General features: G+C 34.8%; 1 protein-coding gene across 2 annotated transcripts; it reads left to right on the top strand.

Moving 5' to 3' along the window:
• Nucleotides 1-50: 50 nt before the first annotated feature.
• Nucleotides 51-18,187, top strand: LOC132555003 (la-related protein 7-like). Of its 2 annotated transcripts, none has more exons than XM_060219333.1 (13): nucleotides 51-94; nucleotides 2,059-2,141; nucleotides 3,223-3,301; nucleotides 4,578-4,678; nucleotides 7,429-7,509; nucleotides 7,763-7,927; nucleotides 8,766-8,883; nucleotides 9,857-10,547; nucleotides 11,244-11,374; nucleotides 13,333-13,448; nucleotides 14,334-14,478; nucleotides 15,267-15,361; nucleotides 17,357-18,187. In XM_060219333.1, the coding sequence occupies exons 2-13, from the start codon at nucleotides 2,064-2,066 to the stop codon at nucleotides 17,423-17,425; spliced, it is 1,869 nt and encodes a 622-aa protein (XP_060075316.1). In that variant the 5' UTR covers nucleotides 51-94; nucleotides 2,059-2,063; the 3' UTR covers nucleotides 17,426-18,187. The 2 variants fall into 2 exon arrangements, with proteins under 2 accessions (XP_060075316.1, XP_060075315.1); XM_060219332.1 differs by having other exon boundaries at nucleotides 11,244-11,386.
• Nucleotides 18,188-18,294: the final 107 nt, after the last annotated feature.

The raw sequence follows: 18,294 nt of genomic DNA, 5'->3' as shown, positions 1-18,294 counted from the left end.
CGTAACATGTAAGATCTGTATTTATTTACTTCCGGTTCTCTTCGAGGGAAAAACGAAATCGACTTGATACCCTTGTGGTGCTGTAAAGCTTCAGGTAGTTCAGAACCTTAATATGTTCAGTGCCATCTTGTTATCTATCGGTTATTTTCGCTGCTTGTATATAACTTTGACATTGTTTGAATGTTCATTCAAAATAGCATCGCCGTGCTGATTATGCCGAGCTGATTTTAAACCCATCCTCATCAGTCGTTCATCCGAAAATGATATTTGTTATCGCTATTTTTCTTGAGAAGTACAAGATGAATCTGTCTCAAATTTCATATCCATGTTCCTCTTGGTCACTAGTTACTGTAAACGCGGAATGCTTAACCCAATTCTTGGTTTAGGAGAGGGTACTTTACTTGCCCATAACAGTGAAAACGCCTAGACCTATTTTCTGGTAATCGGACTGAAACGATCCAGACAACGATAAATGAACGAATTTGTACTGGTCATTAACCAGTATATGTAAAGATCGATCAGAAAACAGTAACCAACAATCAGATTTAAGGATGTATTATTTTGTGAAGTGAAAAAAAAACAACAGTATTAAACTTTTTTCTGGTGATGATTTTTTGAAAGGTTAACTGATTCTAGAAAGTGGAATAAAAGCAAATAAGCAATATGTTGCTGCACTACTTTTTCCAGTACCGGCATCAGAGTTTAGTATGCCTGACTATTCTCTTATCCTATTGGTCAGTTCGTATATGGAAGAGGTGGGAAAAACCTATCTGAATAAAGCGTTATTTGATGTCCACTCTCTGTCTAAGGTTCCAGATTTCCTCTATCAATTAATTACACTAAATGGACCTTGCATCCACACACTATTGTCCAGCAACCCTCACACAGACATCATCACCCTTTTCACTCTCTTTGAAGTCCAGCCACCTAGTGTGGTCTGGTCATCTATTTGCTTTTTTTGAAAACACCAGAAACTGATGGTATGATGGAAGATATGAAATCTAAACCCTGAAGCAAGTAATTATATTATATGCTGCCACACTAAAACAAAAACACATGGGAATGTAGTTTCCAACTGATATCAGTGGAATTTGTTTCACATTATTTATATCAATGATCTTGTATCCTAATATTACTTTGAAAATCCTTGTTAACAATTTTTATTCAATTGAAAATGCAGGTTTCATGCATTATACATCAATATGTAAATACTTTTCACTTGTTAGATTGCAATAATAATAATTCTATATTTTCAGAGGGTAATATGTTAAGTACAAGTACAGTATACTAATATTCTAAACAACCCTCCCAAATAATTATAAACAAATATACTAACAATTAATCAGGTACTTATATATATATACAATGTTGACAATTTACTGTCTAACATAAGTGCTCTGATGTTAGAGATATAAAAACATAGCAATGCATCTCACTAGAATATCATTAACACATTTACACAATGTCATATATTTACCCATACCACTTCTCTGTCCCAATGTTAGGATTGTACTTCCTACCTCCTATATATAATAAAAAAGTGACCCTTAAATTAAGGAAATCAATGTTGACAACAGTACATATACTTATGAAATAATTAACCTAGAACTTAACTAAGTTGTAACAAATAAGAATACGTAGAATTTAATTCCAAAATTTTGAAAACTAAATAAATGTTATGTATAATTAAGAATACAAAAAATTTAATTACAAACTTTTGAAAACTAAATAAATGTTATGTATAATTAAGAATACAAAAAATTTAATTACAAACTTTTGAAAACTAAATAAATGTTATGTATAATTAAGAATACAAAAAATTTAATTACAAACTTTTGAAAACTAAATAAATGTTATGTATAATTAAGAATACAAAAAATTTAATTACAAACTTTTGAAAACTAAATAAATGTAGAGGTACATGTATTAAGTACAGGTATATGTATTAAGTACAGGTATATGTATTAAGTACAGGTATATGTATTAAGTACAGGTATATGCATAACTGTTTGAAATAATATAACTAATATAACTCTGAATTTGTTTTTGGTTTTAAAGACAGGATGGAAGAAGGATCGGAAGGAACTGGTAAAAAACCAAGAAAGAGAATGAAGTCACTTTACAACAACATACGAGATCAGGTAATAATAATACAGAAGGTCGATAGTGAAGTCAATAATACAGAAGGTTAACATCTAGATCAATAGTGAAGTCAGTAATACAGAAGGTTAACATCTAGATCAATAGTGAAGTCAGTAATACAGAAGGTTAACATCTAGATCAATAGTGAAGTCAGTAATACAGAAGGTTAACATCTAGATCAATAGTGAAGTCAGTAATACAGAAGGTTAACATCTAGATCAATAGTGAAGTCAGTAATACAGAAGGTTAACATCTAGATCAATAGTGAAGTCAGTAATACAGAAGGTTAACATCACATCTAGATCAATAGTGAAGTCAGTAATACAGAAGGTTAACATCTAGATCAATAGTGAAGTCAGTAATACAGAAGGTTAACATCTAGATCAATAGTGAAGTCAGTAATACAGAAGGTTAACATCTAGATCAATAGTGAAGTCAGTAATACAGAAGGTTAACATCTAGATCAATAGTGAAGTCAGTAATACAGAAGGTTAACATCACATCTAGATCAATAGTGAAGTCAGTAATACAGAAGGTTAACATCTAGATCAATAGTGAAGTCAGTAATACAGAAGGTTAACATCTAGATCAATAGTGAAGTCAGTAATACAGAAGGTTAACATCTAGATGAGTAGTGAAGTCAGTAATACAGAAGGTAACATCTAGATCAGTTGTGATTTAATTTTAGAATTTGGATTATTTTTATAGAAGGGGTGTTTAATTCCTATCATGTATGACAAAGAGAGCTTAGTCTATTACAAATCATTGTTACATAACTTTGTATTCCACGTTAAATATAGTGGTCAACATTTTCTGTACAAGTCAATTGTGTTCCCATTTCTATTTAGGGGCCAACATGTACATTCACTGAACAACCTATAATCCCTATTCTATGTCACCTGTATTCCCTATTCTTTGTCAACAGTATTCCCTATTCTATATAGAGACCAACATGTACTGTACATGTAACCTGTATTCCCTATTCTATGTCACCAGTATTCCCTATTCTATCAAGAGACCAATTCCCTATTTTAATTGCTGTTTCATAATTAGTTTTTATTCCTTTGCTTTGTTTTTCAGATTGAATTTTACTTCAGTGACTCTAATTTACATCGTGACAGATTTATGAAGAAAGTCATCACTGGGAATGAAGACGGATGTATGTATATAATTATACGTATTTATAACAGTCTCCTACTCTTCTGTTTATGACATTAATGGTACAGGTGCCCTGTGTTGTTATCAGGTTGTTTGTCCATCCGTCTTTCCACTGTTTTGTTATGGCACCATAATCTCAAGTTTTCAGTAGCAATCTTCACCCAACAAAACGACAATTTCTGTAAAATATTTTCAGTTCTCTAAGAATGAATAAGCTCTTTCATTCTCTGTAATTTGCCAGAAGCTCTCAAATGCTTTTCATGTTCAAAATGTGTCCTATCAGAATGTTACTGGTGAATAATTGACTGAAATCAATAGAGAAGTTACAGGACCACAGGTCGAGATCAAGGTCATCCAGTCAAATGTCATTCTAATTTGAAATATTCCATAGACAAATATTTGGTCAAAGGTCGTCAGATTTGGAATATCTTACTGATAAATATTTTGTTATGACATATGGAATCATAATTAGTTGAAATCAAACGAGAAGTCGCCCAACTACAAGTCAAGTATACCATGTCAAAGACGAAGGTTAAATTTGAAATATTCATTTATATTTTACAGACAAAATAATATGTCTATAAAGCATTAAATAAAAAAATGAATAAGTTTTAATGTAACACTCAGGTCTAGAGGTACAACACTGTGCCTATCCTGACTTGTATCATTCTAGTTTACTCTGTGTTGTCTGGTAAATATATATCACAACCTGTCTATTACTGATAGATGTCAAACTTCCTATGGAAGAAAATTAAGGGATGATGGTGTGATTCATACTGAAATTTGTCCATGTCCCCGAAGGAGCTGTGTTCCATACAGAGTCATAGCTCTGAAGTTAAACTTTGTGTTCTGTTCTTACCTGTGTCCCTGAAATTAAACTGTGTCCCTTACTTAGTTGTGTCCCTGAAATTAAACTGTGTCCCTTACTAAGTTGTGTCCCTCAAATTACACTGTGTCCCATACTTAGTTGTGTCTCTTACAGAATTGAGACCCATTGTTTATTCCAGCGTGAATTGTGACCGACAGAAGAGGGACATTTTGGCAGTACTCTGCATTTAATGTGATATAGGAATAGAATCTGCTACTATTTCCAGCAAAAAATCCAAGTGTGTTGATTAACGATGGTAAACTCTTTATAATTAAAACCTTAACAAATTTTATACTTCTGATTCTAACAACATAACTGTTTATCTTTAAATAATTGTTCTGAGTAAATTACTTAATATTTATTTTCCCTATAACATGTTAATATTTATATTTTTGTGTCTTGAATTCAGATGTCGACATTTCACTTTTCATGAACTTCAACAAGGTGAAAACCTTAACAACTGATATAAGTGCTCTACAGAAGTCATTGAAGTCCTCTAAAAAATTACAGGTATGTATACTTATACAGCTACAGTTATAGTAGATATGTGTAAGTTTCTGTATTTTACTGTACTGGTATTCTCTATTTATCTAGTTTCTGTATTTTACTGTATCTGTTTATCTAGTTTCTGTATTTTACTGTATCTGTATTCTCTATTTATCTAGTCTCTGTATTTTACTGTATCTGTATTCTCTATTTATCTAGTCTCTGTATTTTACTGTAGTCTCTGTATTTTACTGTACCTGTATTCTCTATTTATCTAGTTTCTGTATTTTACTGTACCTGTATTCTCTATTTATCTAGCCTCTGTATTTTACTGTATCTGTATTCTCTATTTATCTAGTTTCTGTATTTTACTGTACCTGTATTCTCTATTTATCTAGTCTCTGTATTTTACTGTATCTGTATTCTCTATTTATGTGTATTTTACTGTAGGATTTTACTGTACCTGTATTCTCTATTTATCTAGTTTCTGTATTTTACTGTACCTGTATTCTCTATTTTACTGTATCTGTATTCTTTCTCTGTATTTTACTGTAGTCTCTGTATTTTACTGTAAAATTTATCAGTTTCTGTATTTTACTGTACCTGTATTGATCTAGTCTCTGTATTTTATGTATTCTGGTATTTTACTGTATCTGTATTCTCTATTTATCTAAAACCTGTATTCTCTATTTATCTAGTTATTACTGTATCTGTATTCTGATTTATTTAGTCTGTATTTTACTGTACCTGTATTCTGTATTTATCTAGTCTCTGTATTTTATGTATCTTTAAATTTTACTGTAGTCTCTGTATTTTACTGTACCTGTATTCTCTATTTATCTAGTCTCTGTATTTTACTATTTATTTTATTCTCTATTTATTTAGTCCTGTATTTTACTGTACCTGTATGTATTTATCTGTCTATTTATGTATTGTGTATTCTCTATTTATCTATCTCTGTATTTTACTGTATTTTACTGTACCTGTATTCTCTATTTATCTAGTTTCTGTATTTTACTGTACCTGTATTCTCTATTTATCTAGCCTCTGTATTTTACTGTATCTGTATTCTGTATTTATCTAGTTTCTGTATTTTACTGTACCTGTATTCTCTATTTATCTAGTCTCTGTATTTTACTGTATCTGTATTCTCTATTTATCTAGTCTCTGTATTTTACTGTAGTCTCTGTATTTTACTGTACCTGTATTCTCTATTTATCTAGTTTCTGTAAACCTGTATTCTCTATTTATCTAGTCTCTGTATTTTACTGTATCTGTATTCTCTATTTATCTAGTCTCTGTATCTAGTCTCTGTATTTTACTGTACCTGTATTCTCTATTTATCTAGTTTCTGTATTTTACTGTAGCTGTATTCTCTATTTATCTAGTCTCTGTATTTTACTGTACCTGTATTCTCTATTTATCTAGTTTCTGTATTTTACTATCTGTATTCTCTATTTATCTAGTCTCTGTATTTTACTGTAGTCTCTGTATTTTACTGTACCTGTATTCTCTATTTATCTAGTTTCTGTATTTTACTGTACCTGTATTCTCTATTTATCTAGTCTGTATTTTACTGTATCTGTATTCTCTATTTATCTAGTTTCTGTATTTTACTGTACCTGTATTCTCTATTTATCTAGTCTCTGTATTTTACTGTATCTGTATTCTCTATTTATCTAGTCTCTGTATTTTACTGTAGTCTCTGTATTTTACTGTACCTGTATTCTGTATTTATCTAGTTTCTGTATTTTACTGTACCTGTATTCTGTATTTATCTAGTCTCTGTATTTTACTGTACCTGTATTCTCTATTTATCTAGTTTCTGTATTTTACTGTACCTGTATTCTCTATTTATCTAGTTTCTGTATTTTCCTGTAGTCTCTGTATTTTACTGTACCTGTATTCTGTATTTATCTAGTCTCTGTATTTTACTGTACCTGTATTCTGTATTTATCTAGTTTCTGTATTTTACTGTACCTGTATTCTCTATTTATCTAGTTTCTGTATTTTCCTGTAGTCTGTATTTTACTGTACCTTATTCTCTATTTATGTAGTCTCTGTATTTTACTGTACCTGTATTCTCTATTTATCTAGTTTCTGTATTTTACTGTATCTGTATTCTCTATTTATCTAGTCTCTGTATTTTACTGTACCTGTATTCTCTATTTATCTAGTCTCTGTATTTTACTGTATCTGTATTCTCTATTTATTTAGTCTATGTATTTTACTGTACCTGTATTCTGTATTTATCTAGTTTCTGTATTTTACTGTACCTGTATTCTCTATTTATCTAGTTTCTGTATTTTACTGTACCTGTATTCTCTATTTATCTAGTTTCTGTATTTTCCTGTAGTCTCTGTATTTTACTGTACCTGTATTCTCTATTTATCTAGTCTCTGTATTTTACTGTACCTGTATTCTCTATTTATCTAGTCTCTGTATTTTACTGTACCTGTATTCTCTATTTATCTAGTCTCTGTATTTTACTGTACCTGCATTCTCTATTTATCTAGTTTCTGTATTTTCCTGTAGTCTCTGTATTTTACTGTACCTGTATTCTCTATTTATCTAGTCTCTGTATTTTACTGTACCTGTATTCTCTATTTATCTAGTCTCTGTATTTTACTGTACTGGTATTCTGTATTTATCTAGTCTCTGTATTTTACTGTATCTGTATTCTGTTTTTATCTCGTCTCTGTATTTTACTGTAGTCTCTGTATTTTACTGTACCTGTATTCTCTACTTATCTTGATATTTTTCTCTGTTCTCAGGTCAGTGATGACGGTCAAAAAGTGAAGAGGATAAGACCATTAGAGGAACCGAAACAAATCGATGAAAGAACTGTCTATGTGGTAAGTTTTGATAGTTTGTAAGTTAGGCGTCAGTGTTGAAATAGATCAATGAAAGAGCCATCTATATGGTCAGCTTTGGTGGTTTTAAATGACCAATCAGTGGTGAAATAGATTGATGAAAGAACTGTTAATGTGGTGAGTTGTGATAACTTTTCTGCTCTGTATTAGTGGCAATTAAAAAAGTATACCTTTTTCCTGTGTGGGATAAAAATTTGACCTGTTTTCTAAGCAAAATAATCTTTTCACTTTGAAGGAATGCCTCCCACACCATGTTGACCACACGTGGGTCAAACGTATTTTCTCTGCCTGTGGTGAGGTGCTCTATGTCAGCATTCCTCGATACAAGACGACAGGAGACTCTAAAGGATTTGCCTTCGTGGAATTTGACACTGTGGAGGCTGCTAAAAAGGCTTGTGAGGTATAACTTTTGCACTTTTGGTTTATTTCATTGTTAAAAATATTTTTTTATTTACCTTGGTGATAAATACACAAAACATTGTCCTCAGTGTGAATGCAAAGTAACAGCCTTACATATTGTTTTTAACTCATTTTTTATAGTATACATTCACGAGAAAATAAAACTTGTTGCTATTTCTCGGAAATAATTTGTCATTAAGATTTACAAATATTTTCAAAAGAACACTTCATCTTCTGGAAGCAACAGTGAGGGTCAAATTTTCCCAAATGATGAAAGATACAAAATACATAAACAAAAAAAAAGATAACTTGGTATGAATTTACATTGAAAATAAGAAGCCCTTCAGAAATCATTTTCTTCAGTGAGAAATTGATCTAAAATGATGAAAAATGTTGTTTATTGAGGGTAGGGAACAGTGATAATATCAAACCCTACCTGCAAAATTTAACACTTACATACAAAGAGAAGTTGAGGTCTTTGTGTTGAAAATATGAAGAACACACAAACAAACTGGCTATGTGTAGGTCTTTGTATTGTAATGATGTAAAATAAACACACAAACAAACCAGGTATTTATTGGTAGGTATTTGTGTTGTACTGATGTAGAAAAAGCACACAAGCAAAATAAAATGGCACATATGTTCATATGTTTAACAACAGTCCATAAAGATGTTTTCGAAAAGAAGTTTTAGGCCGTTCCTGAAAACAAATTCTGTGAAGTGAGGATCCTGCTGTTGTTTGCACTAATAAGTTAGGTTTAGTTGAAGAAGTTAGTCAATTTCCTTGCTCTCATTTAGAGAATTAAAGTCTGACATTGATACATTTTGATCATCCCCAGGAACTCAACAACCCTCCAGTTGAAGCTGATGGCCAACCAGGAAAGTTTCCAAAGACAAGAAAACAATTACTACAGCTCCAGCGTAAATTAGGAACCAGAGATCCAACACACCGTCAAGGTAACTACAAGCATATTCACTATATACTACTACTACCATCTGTTTACATAGAAGTTTTCTCATTACTTCTCTATCCTTAAAATCTGGGTGTTTTGTTCAAATAATTTTTGGTGTTTTAAAAATAACGTCTTTACCGTATTTGGTTTGCTGTGCATATTACTTCGGGAGTTAACCAAGACCAGCACATTGTGTGATAAGGCATGATCAATTCTGCTCTAGCAATTGATAGGATTTTGATACTCCAGCCTCTCCAAAGTTGGGAGTGAGACAGTGTTTTCATAATCACCCCCCCCCTTCACCACCAAAAGTTGGGAGGGGACAGTATTTTTATACCTCAACCTCTTCAAAGTTGGGGAGTGGGACAGTATTTTTATATCCCATCCTCCCAAAGTTGGGAGGGGGCACGATTTTCATACCCCCAACCTCTCCAAAGTTGGAAGGGGACAGTATTTTTATACCTCAACCTCTCCAAAGTTAGGATGGGACAGGATTTTCATAACTCCCTTCTTCCCTAAAGTTGGGAGTAGGACAGTTTTTTTAAACCCCATCCTTCATAAAGATGGGAAGGGGACAGGATTTTCATACCTCCCTCTTCCCCAAAGTTGGAAGGGGGATGGCATTTTCATACCCCATCCTCCCGAAAGTTGGAGGAAGACAGTATTTTTTTACCACCCTTCTCCCTAAAGTTGAGAGAGGGATAGTGTATTATTTTCCTCTATACCAAAGATTGGAAGGGAACAGTATATTATTTTCATATTGTCTCCTCCCTTAAGTTTTCAGGAGGAAGTGGATTTCAACATTGACTCTCTTATCCTAGAAGTAGTCTAGATATCTGATTATTTTCTAAGAATTCAGATAAGTTAATGTGAATATTCAGATAAACTATGCTGATATTGTTTTTTGTAAGAACATTGTAAAACATGTATTGAGTAGTTCATTGAATTACTGTATTTATGAATTATGTTTGTAACAGTAGAGGATTCTGAAGGATTAGAGACAGGATTACTACCTTGTGAAAGTAAGGATTCCAAAGAGAACAGCAAGCCAGGGGAGTCGCCGACCAAGCTGTCAAAACGACACAAAAGAAGGCGGAGACAAACTAGTGAAAGTAGTGTGGATGGTGCAGAGTTATCCCCCATGAAACGCCGAAAAACAGTCAGTATAGAAAGTGACAGCAAAAGTAAAATCGAAACAAACACTGATGTTATGGGAGATAAAAATGGTGACACATCAAACAAAGCAAAATTGATTGAGGAAACAAAATTACCTGATAGTGTAGAAAACAGAAGTTCAAAATCCAAGGAAAAAGATACACAGTCAGAGGAGGAAGAAAATGAAAAACCCAAAAAGGCTAAGAAAAGAAAAAGTAAAACTCTTTCTGATGTTTCAATAACTGAAGTAGACACATGTGTTGGTGTGGATGAAAGTGAGGCTAAGAAACCTAAGTTGAGTGAAGGTCAGGGGTCAGATGTATCATCAAGTGAGGTGAAGAAAGAAGAGGACTTGTCATCAAATGAAACAAAAAAGAGGAAAGCAGAAGAAACATCAGGAGGTGATGAGAAACCAAGTGCCAAGAAAGCAAAATTGACTCCATTAAAAAAAAGGAAAAGGAAGAAAAAGAAACAGAAGGGAAAAGATGTACCAGAACTGAGAGTGATATCCAAGTAAGTTCTATAAACTATAGCCTTGGAAGGATTGTTCTTAATGTAGGTCTAACTTATTATTGGTTCAATAGAAATGATTACATAACTTTACATATCAGTGTTTTTATATTATCATGAATGAAAACTTCCATATCATGCCTTCCCATTGATGTTGTCAAGGGTATATAGGGATCCATCTGCAGCCATTTGCAATTAAAAACTAGGTCACTGTTGCTATAAATAGAAAAAGAATGTCATTGATCTATAGGCTGCATTTCTTCTCGGATTTTCTCAATACTTCACACACGTGTTCACAAATATTGACTCTTGTGCATGTTTGCATTTCAACCTTCTGCAGTAAAAAACCAGGTAATTGTTATAAAGGCTGCCTTTCTTTATTGTCACAATACTTTACGTATGTGTACTAACATCACCTCTTGTACGATATAAGGAAATAAGTTAGACATTTAACATCAATATGTTTTGGAAGGACCAGCCATGAATCAAATCAAATTTTTCTACCCATTACACTTGTATTTTGTACAAATTGTAGAGCAGGAAGGTATTTGTATCACCTGCAATGTTTTATATATTTCCTCATTATTATATTCACATGATTTGCATATACAATTGATAACAATTGATGAGATAGAATAATTGTCTGAGACTGTAAGCATTGATCAGACTAGATAATGTCCCGTGTTCTCTGTCTGCCAGAAAGGAGTGGCTAGACCTACGCAGTGAGTACCTGTCCTTACAGAAGAAGAGTATGACCGACCTCAAAATGACCTTGTCTAAAATCAGGAAAGATGGTGATGAGTCCAATAAAGCACAGATGGACCACAAAGGTACCATTACAGGTATAATGTACAGCTCATCCCTCCCAGATCATACAGGTAACCTATCAGGTTATGATAGATCACACAGATCATACAGGTAACCAATCAGGTTATGATAGATCACACAGATCATACAGGTAACCAACCAGGTTATGATAGATCACACAGATCATACAGATAACAGTCAGGTTATGATAGATCACACAGATCATACAGGTAACCAATCAGGTTATGATAGATCACACAGATCATACAGATAACCTATCAGGTTATGATAGATCACACAGATCATACAGGTAACCAATCAGGTTATGATAGATCACACAGATCATACAGGTAACAGTCAGGTTATGATAGATCACACAGATCATACAGGTAACCAATCAGGTTATGATAGATCACACAGATCATACAGGTAACCAATCAGGTTATGATAGATCACACAGATCATACAGGTAACAGTCAGGTTATGATAGATCACACAGATCATACAGGTAACCAATCAGGTTATGATAGATCACACAGATCATACAGGTAACAGTCAGGTTATGATAGATCACACAGATCATACAGGTAACAGTCAGGTTATGATAGATCACACAGATCATACAGGTAACAGTCAGGTTATGATAGATCACACAGATCATACAGGTAACCAATCAGGTTATGATAGATCACACAGATCATACAGGTAACCAATCAGGTTATGATAGATCACACCAATCATACAGGTAACCAATCAGGTTATGATAGATCACACAGATCATACAGGTAACCAATCAGGTTATGATAGATCACACAGATCATACAGGTAACCAATCAGGTTATGATAGATCACACAGATCATACAGATAACCTATCAGGTTATGATAGATCACACAGATCATACAGGTAACCAATCAGGTTATGATAGATCACACAGATCATACAGGTAACCAATCAGGTTATGATAGATCACACAGATCATACAGGTAACAGTCAGGTTATGATAGATCACACAGATCATACAGGTAACCAATCAGGTTATGATAGATCACACAGATCATACAGGTAACCAATCAGGTTATGATAGATTACACAGATCATACAGGTAACCAATCAGGTTATGATAGATCACACAGATCATACAGGTAACACACAGATCATACAGGTAACAGTCAGGTTATGATAGATCACACAGATCATACAGGTAACCAATCAGGTTATGATAGATCACACAGATCATACAGGTAACAGTCAGGTTATGATAGATCACACAGATCATACAGGTAACCAATCAGGTTATGATAGATCACACAGATCATACAGGTAACCAATCAGGTTATGATAGATCACACAGATCATACAGGTTACCAATCAGGTTATGATAGATCACACAGATCATACAAGTAACCAATCAGGTTATGATAGATCACACCAATCATACAGGTAACCAATCAGGTTATGATAGATCACACAGATCATACAGGTAACCAATCAGGTTATGATAGATCACACAGATCATACAGGTAACAGTCAGGTTATGATAGATCACACAGATCATACAGGTAACCAATCAGGTTATGATAGATCACACAGATCATACAGGTAACCAATCAGGTTATGATAGATCACACCAATCATACAGGTAACCAATCAGGTTATGATAGATCACACAGATCATACAGGTAACAGTCAGGTTATGATAGATCACACAGATCATACAGGTAACCAATCAGGTTATGATAGATCACACAGATCATACAGGTAACCAATCAGGTTATGATAGATCACACAGATCATACAGGTAACCAATCAGGTTATGATAGATCACACAGATCATACAGGTAACCAATCAGGTTATGATTGGTCACAAACTTATGACAGGTATAATGTACAGCACATCCCTACCACAGAACTCGGACGATAACACCATATCATGTCCTGTGACTAACTGTTGGATGATACCTATATACTTTGTGTTGTAGAGAACTCGGACACTAATACCCTACCTGTTCCACAGACAAGACCTAAAGTGGAGTTTATTCCAGGTGTGATTGTGAAGGTCAACTCATCTCACCCATTTACACGCAAACAGATCAAGGTAGGATACACAATGTGGTTGCTAATAGCCTCAGGGGTGGCGCTAATGTTGAGATCGTAGACAATGAAAATACACCAGTCCCTAGTTTTCAAAGACAAAACCTAAATATATGTGTAAAATGCTGCTGAAAGTCTATCAATATACTTACATCATCATTAGAAAGTATTCTAACAAACATAGTGGACAATTTGATCACTGGCAGTAATGAAGTAATCACATTTGTTGGCCAAGATAGGGTATACATTAGGGCCTGATGTACAGGGATCCTACATACACCATGGAAATCCTTGTGATTGGGTAGGTATACATTAGGGCCTGATGTACAGGGATCCCACATACACCATGGAAATCCTTGTGATTGGGTAGGTATACATTAGGGCCTGATGTACAGGGATCCCACATACACCATGGAAATCCTTGTGATTGAGTAGGTATACATAAGGGCCTGATGTACAGGGATCCTACATACACCATGGAAATCCTTGTGATTGAGTAGGTATACATTAGGGCCTGATGTACAGGGATCCTACATACACCATGGAAATCCTTGTGATTGAGTAGGTATACATTAGGGCCTGATGTACAGGGATCCTACATACACCATGGAAATCCTTGTGATTGGGTAGGTATACATTAGGGCCTGATGTACAGGGATCCCACATACACCATGGAAATCCTTGTGATTGAGCAGGTGATTTGTACCTTTTCACTTCCAACAACAAGAGAATTGAACTCTGGCCATGATGGTGGAAAATGAATGCATTGTCCACAGTGGCTCATGTCTTTCTCCTCTAAGATGTTGTAGGTGTGACCAATTCTAGGGGTGTGGCTCAATTTAATGCTAATACTATGATTTATGGTTTGTGTTTTGATGGTGTTTTGTAGGAGTTCTTTGGAGAAGAAGGGGGCGTGGCTTATGTAGATCTAATTGATGGTGACTCTAGTGGTTATATCAGATTTAAGGATGAAGAGAGTGCCAAAAAAGCTACTAACGCACGCCCAGAGGTCTACACATTCTCTCAGATACAAGGTAAAGTAACACTGTAATTAACCCAAGGCCTGGTGACACTTTAATACCGCTGAGGCTGAGTGACACTGTAATGTACCCGAGGCCTAATGACACCAGGCTTGGTGACATTGTGACATACCCGAGGCCTGTTGACACAGTAATGTACCTGAGAATTGGTGACATATTAATGTATTTTAAGACTAGTAAAACAATAATGTGTTTGAGATCTAGTAACGCAATAATGTGTCTGAGGTCTAGTGACACAGTAATGTGTTTGAGGTCTAGTGACACAGTAATGTGTCTGAGGTCTAGTGACACAGTAATGTGTCTGAGGTCTAGTGACACAGTAATGTGTCTGAGATCTAGTAACACAATAATGTGTCTGAGGTCTAGTGACACAGTAATGTGTCTGAGGTCTAGTGACACAGTAATGTGGCTGAGGTCTAGTGACATAGTAATGTGTCTGAGGTCTAGTGACACTGTATTGTGTCTGAGGTCTAATGACACAATAATGTGTCTGAGGTCTAGTGACACAGTAATGTGTCTGAGGTCTAGTGACACAGTAATGTGGCTGAGGTCTAGTGACACAGTAATGTGGCTGATGTCTAGTGACACAGTAATGTGTCTTGAGGTCTAGTGACACAGTAATGTGTCTGAGGTCTAGTGACACAGTAATGTAGCTGAGGTCTAGTGACACTGTAATGTGTCTGAGGTCTAGTGACACAGTCTGAAGTCTAGTGACACAGTAATGTGTTGATGTTGTTGATGTATGACAACTGAAATAAAAAGTTTATATTTTCTATTTTTAGGAGAAGATGAGAGTATGTACTGGAGTAAGTTACAGTCTGACCGAGAGGCTAAACTAAACAACAAAAACAAGTCTAAAAAGCGAGGAACTCAGAGGGTACGTACAGACTGTCTGTCCAGTGATTCATATACTCTACATAAATACGGAAAGCATGTGTAGTGGAAAGGAATGTGGAAGTTATTAGACCATATATATTTTTCCCACCTTTATGACAATTATACACTTAAAGGCTTGTGACATATCAAATCATGAATTAATAAGTTCCATATTACACTAGCATTAATATTATCAATATTTCTGAAAAGTAAGGAAAGTTCGACTTATTTGGAATTGGACAGTATGTTTTGCACTACCAAGACACTTGTGTGACCTGACTACCCCAAAAAAGTGTTTTCGTACATGTGTCTTACGATAGGTATGACGTCGTTTTGTGATATGGCATAAAAAAGCCCAGTCATGTGGTAAAGAATGTTTTAAAATATCGAAAGTTAAAGACGTGCAAGTCTGGGCTTGGCTTTATAGGCTGTTTGTTACATGCCTGATATGTACATAGGCTGTTTGTTACATGCCTGATATGTACATAGGCTGTTTGTTACACGCCTGATATGTGTATAGGCTGTTTGTTACATGCCTGATATGTGTATAGGCTGTTTGTTACATGCCTGATATGTGTATAGGCTGTTTGTTACACGCCTGATATGTGTATAGGCTGTTTGTTACATGCCTGATATGTGTATAGGCTGTTTGTTACATGCCTGATATGTATGTACATAGGCTGTTTGTTACATGCCTGATATGTGTATAGGCTGTTTGTTACATGCCTGATATGTGTATAGGCTGTTTGTTACATGCCTGATATGTACATAGACTGTTTGTTACATGCCTGATATGTGTATAGGCTGTTTGTTACATGCCTGATATGTGTATAGGCTGTTTGTTACATGCCTGATATGTACGTAGACTGTTTGTTACATGCCTGATATGTACATAGGCTGTTTGTTACATGCCTGATATGTATGTACATAGGCTGTTTGTTACATGCCTGATATGTATGTACATAGGCTGTTTGTTACATGCCTGATATGTACATAGACTGTTTGTTACATGCCTGATATGTATGTACATAGGCTGTTTGTTACATGCCTGATATGTACATAGGCTGTTTGTTACATGCCTGATATGTATGTACATAGGCTGTTTGTTACATGCCTGATATGTAAATAGGCTGTTTGTTACATGCCTGATATGTACATAGACTGTTTGTTACATGCCTGATATGTATGTACATAGGCTGTTTGTTACATGCCTGATATGTACATAGGCTGTTTGTTACATGCCTGATATGTACATAGGCTGTTTGTTACATGCCTGATATGTACATAGGCTGTTTGTTACATGCCTGATATGTATGTACATAGGCTGTTTGTTACATGCCTGATATGTACATAGGCTGTTTGTTACATGCCTGATATGTACATAGACTGTTTGTTACATGCCTGATATGTACATAGGCTGTTTGTTACATGCCTGATATGTACATAGGCTGTTTGTTACATGCCTGATATGTACATAGGCTGTTTGTTACATGCCTGATATGTACATAGACTGTTTGTTACATGCCTGATATGTACATAGGCTGTTTGTTACATGCCTGATATGTATGTACATAGGCTGTTTGTTACATGCCTGATATGTACATAGACTGTTTGTTACATGTCTGATTTGTACATAGGTTGTTTGTTACATGCCTGATATGTACATAGGTTGTTTGTTACATGCCTGATATGTACATAGGCTGTTTGTTACATGCCTGATATGTACATAGGCTGTTTGTTACATGCCTGATATGTACATAGGCTGTTTGTTACATGCCTGATATGTACATAGACTGTTTGTTACATGTCTGATTTGTACATAGGTTGTTTGTTACATGCCTGATATGTACATGCCTGATATGTACATAGACTGTTTGTTACATGTCTGATTTGTACATAGGTTGTTTGTTACATGCCTGATATGTACATAGGTTGTTTGTTACATGCCTGTTTGCTAAATGCCTGAACATAAACTATCTGTTTGTTTCATTTACAGTTGGTGGACAAAGCACAGAAAATCAACAAAGAAAATGTCCAAAGGAAACATATAGTGTTTGATGATTAAATGGGACAGTCCTTTGACTTGTTTGAGACATTGTAAAGTCACTGTCTGATGGTGCTTCTGTTTGCCTTAGAAATGAAGGATTATCATCACCAGATCTACCACAATTTAGTGCTACACTTCAAATCAACCATTTTTCTGTATAAAAGGACCTGATGTTACAGCAGCCTCCTTTCTAGAATTACAGGATAGATCACCAAGGTTACATATCCATGTGTAATATAGGACTGTTCAGGTCATCAAGGTTACATACAGATGTGTAATATAGGACTGTTCAGCTCATCAAGGTTACATACAGATGTGTAATATAGGACTGTTCAGGTCATCAAGGTTACATACAGATGTGTATATAGGACTGCTCAGCTCATCAAGGTTACATACAGATGTGTAATATAGGACTGTTCAGGTCATCAAGGTTACATACAGATGTGTAATATAGGACTGTTCAGGTCATCAAGGTTACATACAGATGTGTAATATAGGACTGTTCAGCTCATCAAGGTTACATACAGATGTGTAATATAGGACTGTTCAGCTCATCAAGGTTACATACAGATGTGTAATATAGGACTGTTCAGCTCATCAAGGTTACATACAGATGTGTAATATAGGACTGTTCAGCTCATCAAAGGTTACATACAGATGTGTATATAGGACTGTTCAGCTCATCAAGGTTACATACAGATGTGTAATATAGGACTGTGTTCACGTTGTTTTCAATGACATTATTTGGTTTAATGATAAATAAAATTTCTGATGAAATTCTACTTGTGTAATACTGGTCTGTCCAGGGCAATACACACAAGTTCACTGTTCATGGTATGTAATAGAGATGTGATGATTCCATTCCCAACTAACCTCATTGCCCGATA

Source organism: Ylistrum balloti, unplaced genomic scaffold (genome assembly GCF_031769215.1).
Source record: "Ylistrum balloti isolate Yb309-2 unplaced genomic scaffold, AGI_CSIRO_Ybal_v1 Utg370450, whole genome shotgun sequence".
Classification (NCBI taxonomy): domain Eukaryota; kingdom Metazoa; phylum Mollusca; class Bivalvia; order Pectinida; family Pectinidae; genus Ylistrum; species Ylistrum balloti.
Note: the sequence above shows the minus strand (reverse complement) of the source record. Positions and strands in the feature narration are given on the sequence as shown.